General features: G+C 43.6%; 1 protein-coding gene across 12 annotated transcripts in view; it reads right to left on the reverse strand.

Annotated features, from left to right (window-relative positions):
* The window catches only part of TACC2 (transforming acidic coiled-coil containing protein 2), a 272,500-nt gene that overhangs the window by 164,570 nt on the left and 95,148 nt on the right, over nt 1-12,782 (reverse strand). For 10 of the 12 annotated variants that reach the window (XM_053309046.1, XM_053309040.1, XM_053309041.1 and 7 more), the window contains one exon: nt 9,913-10,038. The exons of the other annotated variants lie outside the window; for them this stretch is intronic. In XM_053309046.1, the coding sequence (XP_053165021.1) occupies nt 9,913-10,038 (126 nt within the window). The remainder of the gene's footprint in view (nt 1-9,912; nt 10,039-12,782) is intronic. 12 annotated transcript variants of the gene reach the window in all.

The following is a 12,782-nucleotide window of genomic DNA, read 5'->3' on the forward strand; positions in this document are numbered from 1 at the left end:
AGCTGTTTTTGCATTTAGTTCTAGTGGTTGGACATTCTCGCTACAGGATCAGAGCGTAATGTCTTGAGCTGTTGGAGAAATAGGACACACACACACAATGTGTCCTATTTTATGAAGTACACACCCAAGAGAAGTGTGGCTTCTCTCAAAAGGCCAGCAATCCTTTGGATTACCAGAAGGGTTTCTAGTTCTTACCTGCAAAGTAGACAGATTACCAAAAATATGGGTAATCCAAACAGAGCGTTTTCAAAATTATACAAACATTTCAATATAGATGCATCATATACACATTAGAATGTATATTTTTAAAAATTGCACAATTACCCATTTGCCAAAACACTAAGTGGCAAACATACACGCCAAAACCAAACACACACGTACTGAGACAAGACATTATCGAAAGAACAAAAGCCCCTCCTCGCTTTTAATAATCAAGTTACAAGTGTGGGTCCATAAGACAGCAACAAGGAGCTTAGGTAGGCGTGTTTGGGTAGTCAATTTCACAGCACGAGAGCTGTGTCCCCAAAAGCTACTTATACCTAGTCTCAGCAAGTGATTGAGCAAATAGGGAAGGAGGGATGGAGCCACTCTGGGAAGAGCAGAAGGTTCTAAGTTCCCTCCCAGGCAGCATCTCCAAGATAAGGCTGATTGAGATTCCTGCCTGCAACCTTGGAGAAGCCACTGCCAGTCTGTGAAGACAATACTGAGCTAGATAGTCCAATGGTCTGACTCAGCAAATGGCAGCTTCCTATGTTCCTAACCCCTGACCTGAAATAAATGCCAGCCCCAGCCAGCCGCCTTCTCTTGCTCCTTTGCAGTCTGGGCAAAGAAGGCAAAGTGTGGGCAAGTGGAACTCAAGTCAGGCAAGAAAGTGCAAGTGAGGGAAAAGCATCTGACCTCTTACAGGATTCAAGTAGGGCCCCTTATCCACATTTTAATAGGTTGGGGAGCTCATTCCTATCTTTCTCTCAAGATATGCTTGGCCAATTTTAGAAAAGTCAAGTTTCTCCCACCTAGTTCCCACTCTAGAAAAAGCATTCTTCATCTATCTCTGCTATATGGTGAAGCTGTACTGGTTGCCAGCCTGCGATAAAGCACTTATATCTAGTATCACTAGCACTGCCCTGTCATGCACCTTCACAATGTAATCAATACCGAGTTTATAGAAATGCCCTGTCATACAGAATAGGCCTTTTTTCAAGGACAACACAGTTTCACGTAACACTGTGGCTAATATTACACAGGAGCTCAAATGAGTCCCGCTCTGTTATATTCCACAGGATACCACAGGTCAACAGCCTCATCGTTTAAGCTTTCTTACCTATGAGAATCACTGTGATGGTCCATAACTTGGGTGTCATCTTAAACATTTATTGGATCAGCCTTTTGCATTAAAACTTTTAATTACTTGGGAGCATGTCCCACTTGAACTTTGTATTTACTTCAGAGTAAACATGCCCACAATCAAGCTGTGTTTTTCATTAGTTTCAACAGCATGTAGGCATACCCAATATTCTTTAGAAGTGTTTGGGCCAATAAAACCTTCAACAATTTAGGCTATTTACTTACTATCTACACTTACTATCACAGCCTCACAGAATACCTAGCCTGGCCTATACATGAATTGGAAAGAGATGGTAAAGTTCCAAGACAGTAGGATGCAGTGTACTACTTCAGTCTGCAGGTGGATATTACCATTCTTGAGTGGTCCCCTATGTTTTTTTAAAGTCTCCCAGAAAAAGAAAAACTAGCTCACTAGTGAGAAGTTTTCTCGAACAGTGTTAAGCAACATGTGGCTCTCCAGATGTTGCAGCTACAATTTATTACAGCTGGGGATGGTGGGAGTTCTGGTTCTGTAACATCTGGGGAGCCACACGTTACCTACCCCTGTTCTAGAACATAAAAGCAACCCTGCTGGACCAGGCCAGAGGCCTACCTAGTCCAGAATCCAGTTTCCCACAGCGTTCTACCAGATGCCTGTGGGTAGCCTACAAACGGAAGATGAACATAGGAACCTGCCATATACTGAGTCAAGCCACTGGTCTATCTAGCTCAATATCATCTACACAGACTGGCAGCAGCTGCTCCAAGGCTGCAGGCAGGAATCGCTCTCAGACCTATTTTGGAGATGCCAGGGAGGGAACCTGGAACCTTCCACTCTTCCCAAAGCAGCTCCATCCCCTGAGGGGAATATCTTACAGTGGTCTCCCATTCAAGTGCAACCAGGGTGGACCTGGATTAGCTAAGGGGACAAATCATGCTTGCTACCACAAGACCAGCTCTCCTTTCATGAAGGCATGCCCCTTCTCCTGCCACTCCTCTCCTACAAGTATTCAAAGGCAAATGGTCTCTAAACCTGGAGATACCCTATAGCCATCAAGACTAGCAGATACTGATATTGTCCTACATGAAAGCTATATATGTTAAAAGGTTGTTGCCTGAGCTAGGAGAATCAAATGAAAAATCTTACCTCTGGTTTATTTATCCAAATCACATAGCTGCATCAGAACAATGTTAGACACAGTCACTTGGGGAATAATTTTTTGACACATCCACATCACTCAGGGCCAAGGAACTTCCCTCACCTTCATTAGCAGAGAAAGGAACATTGAACTTACTATGAAGGGTTCTTCATTCCTAAGGTTAACTCTTCCTTTCACCGCTCTCAGGACATAGTACTATCCTCCTTCTGTCCATCACCACCCCATTCTAGGGAAATGACATAGCACACCCTTGACATCTGCAGGGCTCTGCACATCTTTATCTGTCACACCAGAGAATTCCACAAATTTGACTCTCTCCATTTCATTCCAGTCCTCTTCACTAGGCTCTAAGGCAGGCCTGCACAACATGCGGCCTGCGAGGCCTTTTTTCTTGGCCCCCAGGGCTACACTTCCCCTTCCTCCCCCTGCTGCAAACCTCCTTTAAACCCGCCCCCCAAATTACAGCCGCTGCATGGCCGAGGAAATGGCTACGGGTGTGTGTGTGTCCTTCTACCCCCTCCCCTCTTTTCCCCAGTGGCGGCAGCGGCAAATAGCAGAGCGATGCCGGAGCCTGGTGTTTCGCCCCACGTCGCTTCCCAACTGCGTCTGTGAGAGAGGCGCGCGCGCCTGCAGTTAAGAGACTTAACTGCGCAGGCACGCCTCGCATTTGGGAAGCGAAGTGGGGCCAAACACCAGGCCCCAGCATCGCTCTGCTCTCTGCTGCTGCACGCTGCCACCGGCAAGGGGGGGAGGAGAAGGACACACATGCACCCCGTAGCCATCCCCTCAGTGGCTTGAATTGGCAGCGAGAAAAATGGTGTAGATGATGAGGTGGGAGGATGCAGGAAGTGGCAGCCAATGGCCCTACCCTATGAGGGAGCCTGGAGGTGGCGGGCCCTGGTAGAGGGGGCGAGCACAAATGGTAGGCAGGGAGGGAGCCCAGTGGGGAAGAGAAAGCATTGCCAGGACAGGAGGAGGACGAGGACCTCCGGAATGACGGTGAACGGACTCTCTCTCTCACCAAGACTGCTCCATGCTCTCTTTCTCTCTCCCCCCCCCAGACTGCTCCATGCTCTCTCTCTACCCCCAAGACTGCTCCATTTTCTCTCTCTCTCTCTCTCTCTCTCTCTCCCCAAGACTGCTCCCCCCCCTCTCTCTCCCCCCCTCTCAGACTGCCCCATTTTGGGAGAGGTGGAAAGGAAGAACAATGCATTTTATTATGTATTTTGTACAGATTGCATTGTATGTATTTTATTAGAATTTTTAATTCAATTTATTTTATTTTATTTTGAATTAATTATTGCCCGGCCAGAACTTCAAAAGTTAAATTTTAATTAAATTCATTTTAATTAATATCAGTTTAATTTGATTTAATTAATTGATTGATATTAGCTGTTAATTTAATAATCAGTACCCTAAAAATTAACTTTGGCCCCCATGAGCCATGTCATGGTCAGTTTCAGCCCACCAGGTCATTTGAGTTGTGCAGGCCTGCTCTAAGGTCTCCAAGGGTACTCTAGATGGATCAAACCTTGCATCCTCCTGACTTATGAATCCCTTAATTTAACAGTCCCTACCACAATTACGGCACATTCCACTCGCAGCACAGCTACCTTGGAGGGCTTTCTGGCACACATCCTCTGATACATATTTGTAAAGCAGCTACATGCTCTCCTGTTACTCCCTTCATTTGGAATTACAAAATAGCCTCCTTCTCTCACCCCAAGCGGCCTTTGGCCACTGGGTCTTACAATAGGTGGTCTAGAGTATACATCCTTCCCACCCCTTTTCTCAGACCACTTGGGCATGACCCATTCTGATGAGCTCCAGCACAGGCAGAAAAGGAACACTGGGCTGACTGTGAAGGGTTCTTTTTCCCTGTGACTGGAGCTCATCAGGCCCACCCATGGATGTATATGTGGTTTTTATGGTTTGGGAAGTCTGCCAGTTTTGGGGTGGAAACAGGTCTCAGGGTACTACAGTGTTTGTATATTCCTCTATGTTTGCTTGTTTGTATTGTTCTGGTTGTTAACATGTTGCCTTCTTTGGTTTTCTCTCTCTTTCTATATATGCCACATTCTTCGCTACAGTCCCGGGACCTTGGCTATGGTGCCTCCTGGCTATATCTGGAGATACAACCTCCTGGTTGTATGACATGATATAACTAGTATCACGTGATCCGGTCCTGTCTCGAGCATGCTCACTCCACAACCATTCTGATTAGCTCCAGCACAGGGGGGAAATACTATGCTAAAACTGTATCTTTGAAATCAGCCCATACTCCCATGCACTGTTCCCTCTAAGAAGTGCGCATGTTTGTGCGCTCACACATTTTCTGATGTCAATTCAGTTAATTTTAGATCCTGCTCAGGTTGAATCAGGAAGGCCCCACTCTGAATGCATGTGCGCTGCCTTGATACTGCCAGCCAGAACAAAGCTCATTCCTCACACAGATGAAAAAGGTTAGAGAGAACACTGCTCTTATGGTATACAAATATTTCTTCATATATTATTCTGAGATGTGAGTTAATTATTTGGTGAAGGGGGTGACGATTGGGGAGTTCTGTTGAAATATGAACTACTTGAAAAAGCAGTAGGGGGAACAAATCCAGTCCTTTCCTGTCAAAATCTGGTAGATGAAAAGGCCCTTCACAGCTCAACGCAACAGTTCCCTTTCTGTGCTGAGCAGTGTATTATCGCTAGAGATGGGGGTGGAGTAATGGGCTTGAGACAGTTGCTCTTGAGAAGCAAAAACAAAGATATGATATCTTGACTGGACAGATGGAGGGACAGAATCAGAGCTCCTATTACACACTGCCATCTGGAAGACATTGTGCTAAATGACCCCATTCTTTTCCCAACACACACACACACACACACACACACACACACACACACACACACACCAGAATTACAGTTCGTCTGTGATGGCCAAACATTCAAACACAATTTTAAACTAAGTTGGCTAACAGAGTTGAAACTCATTTTTAGAAGAGCCAAAGATGATAAACTGCTAAAGAATCTGTTGCAACATCTGAATTTTTATATAAGCAAGCACATTCAGGCAGAGCAAAGAAAGGCAAAGGAAGAATACACATGGGTGACAGCAATATCTGTCACAAACTCACAAGACAGAAGATAATTCTGCATAAAAACAACAAAAATAAGCAAACCAGTTATGGATACATGTACAAGATAAACAAGCCTAGAATATGACCGACACAATGAGCTAGAAATATAGGAGACTGCTGCTCCCTTAGATAAAACTATTTCTAAATTCTGTTGTTCATAAGCAACACACCAAGCAATAATCTGCCTGTGCTGATCAAAAGCATTTTTCTGCAGCCTTCTCTCCAACATTTCAGGTCATAATCAGATATAATATTTCACAAATGTCTATACCCTACCCTCCAAAAAGTATGTGTTGGCGGATTGCTTTTACAGTTCATACAGCTCTCCATTCTTTGACCATCTTCAGTGAGATTAAAACTGAAATGTGAGAGAGTTAGAATCAATAGACTAGTTCATATTATCACGAATGGAGTAGGACATACCTATGCAGCGTGAGGAGCTACATGAGCTCCCGATTTTCAGTTGTGTGCTTGTAAAAATACACATAGGATCCTATGGGGTTTGTGGGGGGGAGGTTAAAAGTTTTTTAAAAATCACCCGCTTGCCCATTTATTTTGTGGGTTGGGTGGTAGGTAGCATCCGTCATGCCCTACCACACAACACTCTTTAGTATTGCTAGGAGCTACCCATGGGAAACAATTGGATGTTTTGAGTTCCCCCATTGTTCCCTATGGTTGGAACGCTCTGCACTGACAGAGTGCACCGCACACAAGTTTCACATTAGAATTTGCAATGCATTTTACAACCCAGCCTTGAAAAACACTGCAGAAGTACACAGTAAAAGGGAATCTGTCCCTCCTGTGGTATTCTAAATTTTGGGGAGCATAAAGCACACCCCTCTATGCAGTATGAACTATGCAGTCTACATTTTGGATACTTCAGTTTGTGGAATCATGAACTTTTCACCTGCCCATATTTGGCAAAAGCTCACAGCTGGTTGTGCGGCATGAGCAAAGCATGGGGCAATGTACCCTGAGATAATAATAGCTAAGACTACAAAGGGTCATCCCCAACCTCTCTCACGTTATCTCAAGAGAAGACAACCAGCCAGCAAGTAGACCTAATTCAAAGGCACCCCTTAAGGGAAGGAGAGCTGGTCTTGTGGTAACAAGCATGACTTGTCTCCTTAGCTAAGCAGGGTCTGCCTTGGTTGCATATGAATGGGAAACTTGATGTGTGAGCACTGTAAGATATTCCTCTTAGGGAATGGAGCCACTCTGGGAAGAGCAGAAGGTTCCAAGTTCCCTCCCTGGCAGCATCTCCAAGATAGGGCTGAGAGAGATCCCTGCCTGCAACCTTGGACAAGCCACTGCCAGTCTGTGTAGATAATACTGAGCTAGATAGACCTATGGTCTGACTCAGTATATGGCAGCTTCCTATGTAGAAGAAAAAAAATCCCTTTTCACAAGAGAGACAGCTAGCAAAAACTTTTGCCAGAACTCATATAAGAAGTGACATTTCCCAAACCACCATTAACAGCAGTGTTCCCTCTAGTCAACAACATTCCCAGATGTTGTTGACTACAATTCCCATAATCCCCAAGCAAAGGCCATTTCAGCTGGGGATTCTGGGATTGTAGTCAACAATATCAGTGGTCCCTCTTAATTTTTTTCATCTCTGTGCAGCATGAGTTTTGTTCTCGGTGGCAGTACCAAGGCACAGTGTGTGCACATGCATTCAGAGTGGGGCCTTCCTAATTCAACCTGAGTGGGATCTAAAATTAACTGAGCGGATAGGAGAAAACTTGTGAGCGCGTGCACATGTGCACACCTTAGAGGGAACAGTGAACTACTTCCGGGAATCCCTGTTAGAGGGAACACTGATTAAAAATCCAATTAATTGGCAAACAACCAGAGTGGAAGCAGTTCATTAAAATCTAAAAACTTATCTTCGCACCTGGAAAAGCATCTCCATTTCCAGATAAGCCTCAAGTCCACCAGCTATTCATAGCTACACACACACTTCCGCAAGCTATTCTCACCCTTTGTTTGGCAAGTTGCACCCAAGACCGATCAGTTCATGCAACCATGAACTTCACTGTTCTACCTGAGTTTCTGCCCCTCCAGGGTGAGAGCATGATTTATGCATTGCCTCCATGCATGTTTTGGAGTATAATTACTCCTAGCCAAGCCACGTGGCCTCAGAAACTGCATCAGAATCTGCATGCGAGTCTACTGGTCCACAAGCATCCGAGTGGTAGCTTTATGCCACTTGCCCTTTCTTCTTCCCGCTTTTCTGCCTCTTCTCTTGTGAGGAGATCTGCCCATGTACCCATGCGCCCAGGGGCGTAACTACTATTAGGCAAGGGGAGCGCCCAGGGGCGTAACTACTATCAAGGCCTGGGGGCCCCCACGCCTTGAGGGGTCCCCCAGAGGCAAGTCACATGACTATATATTGTGAAGTAAGAGTGTGTGTGTGTGTGTGTGTGTGTGTGTGTGTGTGTGTATCAGCAAGGGGCCCATTTTAAAATTTTGTCTCTGGGCCCACTCCAGTCTTGTTACGCCCCTGCATGCACCGAACGCACCAATGGACCAAGCATAGATGAAACTAACCTTCTGCCTCTTTGGGTCTCCTTGTCCCCCTTTCTTTTCTCTCTGTTCCTGCCTTCAAGTCCTTTTTGTGGCAAGCCTTGATTTATTTACAATTTGGACCTTAAGCTAAATTCCTTCTAGTAAGATTCTTATTGAGACTCAGTTAAGATAGTATTGCTTAGCCTAATAACTTTTGCCTTCCTGTACTCCATTTTACCTTCAGTAAATCTGTTTTACTGCATTTCTGCTTCTTCATCATTTTCCAAAATGCAAAACTTGCTCAAATTGATACTGTAACATAACTGCTCCCTCAAGCCACACTAATTCCCATTAAGGGATTAATTAAGCCAAAAGCACAGTTTGAACGTCTAGCTAGCATTCTGGGGCAGTTCTGCTAACACCCAACATACATTTCAAACACAGTCCAAAAATGGCCAAAAAAGAATCATTGACCCAGAATCCACGGCCAGCCACAGTGCCTGCACTGCAGTAACAACCCTGGCACAAGTTGTTCTCTCTTACACAATTATGACTTGTTACTTCCTAGCACTGCAACAGTTGCCACAGCAGCACCCTTACTAAGCAGCAAGCACAGCCATAAGCTCAACTAGAGCAACTTCATCCACATTTTGACTGCATACACCTTGCAATGCACATTGTAAAGCAGACTAGAGCAGTGAGTGAAGCACAAGTTAGTCAAGGCCATACATGGAGCTCATCACAGCAATCACCAAGAAATATTACACACACACACACACACACACACACAGACACACACACACACACACAGAGCCACTGTCCATTTTTCACTACAACACTATCTCACAACCAAAACAAACCACAACTCAAGGCATGCAGGCACCCAAGTTCTGCCTTTGTCAATCTGAGATCCAGCAAAACCAGATAGTTATAGCAGCACTGCATATTATACTCTGTGCTGATAAAAGAAAATCACAGAAATCAAGCCTTGGATTCTTTCCTCCTCTCCTGATGAATCCACTTCAAGCGAGGCACATTATAAGGGCTCCCTCTGCCTCCCAGTCTCTTTTAATACATTTTGAAATTATCTCCTTTAGAATAGTAATCTGCAATGTTAATGAAACTTTGCCCAACTTCACAAACAAACAATTTCCTTATAACATCATTTGGAGAATGTTTTCTTCTCAATCTCTTATCTCTGCTAAGAATCAAGTCAATGTAGGTTGAGAAGCTTAGAAGAAACAGGACAACTTAACTAAGCCTAGTTGAAAAACTGCAAGATGATCTCATAGTCTGGCCGCTTGGCAACTCAACTGTAAAAAATACTTCGCCGAAAGCAAAGGGTAATCAGCTCTCATTACAACAAAAAGCCATGGTTTTTAATCCATTATTGACTTCTTTAAAAAAAGGTCTGCCGAGAATGATCAGAAAAGCCGAAACAAAACTGAAGCAATTCACTTTCGTTCTTGCATGCAAGCACAAATGGCATTTCTTTCCAACTATTTCCAAATTCCATTATGCTCCAGCATGATTCATTCCAATTCAGGACAAATGCCACTCTATCTAGAAATGTCTGAAACTACAATCTACATTCTGCAGGTTTCATGCTAGCTTTATGGTTGGATACCAACAAACAAAGACTCGAAACTGTAATGCTCATTATAGACACTATTTCCAACCCACTCCAAACACACCACCACTCATCAGTGGGCAGTTCCAGTGACTCAGTAGTCCATGGTACAAGATTACTGCTTTTCTATTAATGGGAACCAAGTATCTCCCCCTACCTTGTTGCAGTCAACTCAGCAGAATCCAGAGTAGAAACATGTTCATCAGAGTGAGCAGTCGTTAGCAGCTCTTTGGAGGAATCCACATCAGGCACTAATTTTATGATATCATCATGGGCAGAAGAACTAGATGAAACAAAATGAGGGGGTGGGGAGAATTAACACCAGCACTTTGGAACAGTTTGTTATGAGCATCTGCCAAGAACTAGCAGATAATGCCTCTAGGCAGTTAGCTCTAGCACTACATTCAAAAAAGCTAATGGAAAGCTCTTGCCCAAACTTCTCCAACACTTGCTTCTCTCACCAGCTTCCAATATTCCTCAATGCTAACTCTTGACCCACAAGTCTTTCTCTTAAATGCCCAAGTCATTAGTCTTCTGTCCTGTCCTTTCACAGCAGGGGCAAACATCAGCTGAAGAGGGGCAATTTTAACTGGGACTGCAGAGAAAGGACAATAGTTTAAAAATATGTTTTTCCCATGCTGCAATCTCAGTTGGAGGGCCCAACAGCTGCTATTTACAGGTCAAATAAAGTGTTTAAAGCCATGTTGACATGAGAATTTTACTCTAGTGGCACCTTTCCTCAATAGGCAATAGAATGCTCCCATGAAAGCCTTCCCACATTGCTCTTTCAATGTTCCGTAACTTGGATGATTCTCACAAGTTTCGAGACCAAGAAAAAAAAATACCCCAAAAAAGTGTTTAAAAGTGTGTAGCAATGAGTGACATTACGTGCAGCACTCGATTTTGTCTTTTGAAACAATCTGATTTTGGAGGAGTGGGAAGCAGGTTTGGATGGAGCAGGCTATGACAACACACCTGGGTTCAGGGGAATGAACCCAATGCAAACTAAAACTCATTAAAAGAAAATCGAGTTCCTTCATATTTTTTAGAATTACTACTAAAGGTGGCACATGGCCTTATATATTAAACTGAGCAGAGAGGAAAGCTGAAGAGGCTAGAGAGCTAGATTTCATCTAGGAGTTCAAGATCCACCTCTGACATGGACTTATTGATAGTATTCTATGTAACACCAAGGTAATCATTTAACAATGGTTGAGAGATCAGCAAGTGAACCATGAATTCTGTTCTCTATGTCTACTCAAGTTCTTCCATTCTTTCCCTTAACAACATAAAGCATAGTGTTAAACCTGTATAGGAAGTCCCCAACTTACCAACAGTTTGTATTCCAAAAGTTTGTTCGCAAGTCAAATGTTCATAACTTGGAACACATATAGTTCCCAAGAGGAATCATTTGTTTGCTTGTGTGGGTTGGGTTTTGTAAGTTGGGAACATCTTTAATGTAATATGTTACAGAGCTTTGTTTGTAAGTCAGGTGTTTGTAACTCAGGGAGTGCCTGTACATTTGGTAACCCTAAGCTGTTTGAAACCAGCTGGAAGATTAACGTTAACCCTGGTTAGGTCACCTATGACCAATGACCTGGTTAGGTCACCTATGACCAATGGCTATGTATACCTAGACACGACAATAGGGATGTACATGAACCATCAGTCAGATGGTTCGGCAGCGGGGGTTACCTTTAAGGAGCATGGAAGGTGGCTTATTTCCCCCACCGGTGCTGCCATCAAAACCGCTGGCGCGGGGCTGCTTGCAGCCCAGGTCAGCATCAAAATAGAGCAGCTGGTTATAACCTATAAAGCCCTAAACAGTTTGGGCCCTGGGTATTTAAGGGAATGCCTTCTGCATGAACCACACCGCCCACTGAGATCTGCTGGAGGTCCGTCTACAGCTGCCACCGGCTCGTCTGGTGGCCACTCAGGGATGGGCCTTCTCCGCTGCTGCCCCGAGGCTTTGGAATGCGCTCCCTAGTGAAATAAGAGCCTCCCCATCTCTGACAACTTTTAAGAAGTCTTTTAAAACACATTTCTTCATTCAGGCTTTTAATTAATGTTGTTTTAATAGTTTTAATGGTGTTTTAAAATATTATTTTAATTTTTTAAAATTGTTGTAATGTGTGTGTTCCACACACCCCCTCCATTTTTGTTTTAACGAATGTTTTACTTTGTTTTTATTCTGTTGTAAACTGCCCAGAGACGTAAGTTTTGGGCGGTATAGAAATGTTTTAATAAATAAATAAATAAATATAACCCACCACTCCCTGCTGCTGAACCAGTCCAAATGCTGGACCTACAAACTGGTTTGGTGGTCCAGAAAAGGACCGCTGAACCAGTTCATGCACATCCCTACACTACAATGGTTAATGTTGACAAGAGAAAGGACAAACAGAATTAAGGAGGAGGGAGTATATGGCTCAATTGCTGATCTCTCAACTATGGTTAAGATATTGCACTGGTCTGTGTCAGAAACTAATCTTGAACTAGATCTCTTAGATTCAAATCTAGTTCTTTAATCTCTGCAACCTTCCTCCTGCTTAGTTGTGCAATATATAAGATTATGGGCCTGCACACCACCATCTTGATCACAATTAAGAAACTGGCATTGTTGCAGTTGGAATATTTCACTTTGTGTTTGTGATTCAGCACCCTCTTTCGGGCCAGGAAAAAAACAGTTATTTTCCACCAAGTTGCAGGAAGAATAATCAAAATAAAGACGGTACACTATGATATAAAAACAATTTGAAGCACCAATAGGCATGCTAGGGCATGGGCAATCAGTGTTATATCATGCCTGTATTTGCTCTGGCTGTCTCCTACCCAGTTCCACCTTATCTGAACAAGTTGGTTTCATATAATTTTTGGCAGTTTTTAGTACATGAAATGGAAGGTACACAAAGAAAGCCATTTAAACCTAATTTTGTGAATACTGAACAATGATTCATGAACAACACAGCGACAAGGACCTTGGTGCACTTCAAGTTTCAAAATTAACAGTAACGTTGCAACTCAAAC

The sequence above is a fragment of the Hemicordylus capensis genome, chromosome 3 (genome assembly GCF_027244095.1).
Source record: "Hemicordylus capensis ecotype Gifberg chromosome 3, rHemCap1.1.pri, whole genome shotgun sequence".
NCBI lineage: Eukaryota > Metazoa > Chordata > Lepidosauria > Squamata > Cordylidae > Hemicordylus > Hemicordylus capensis.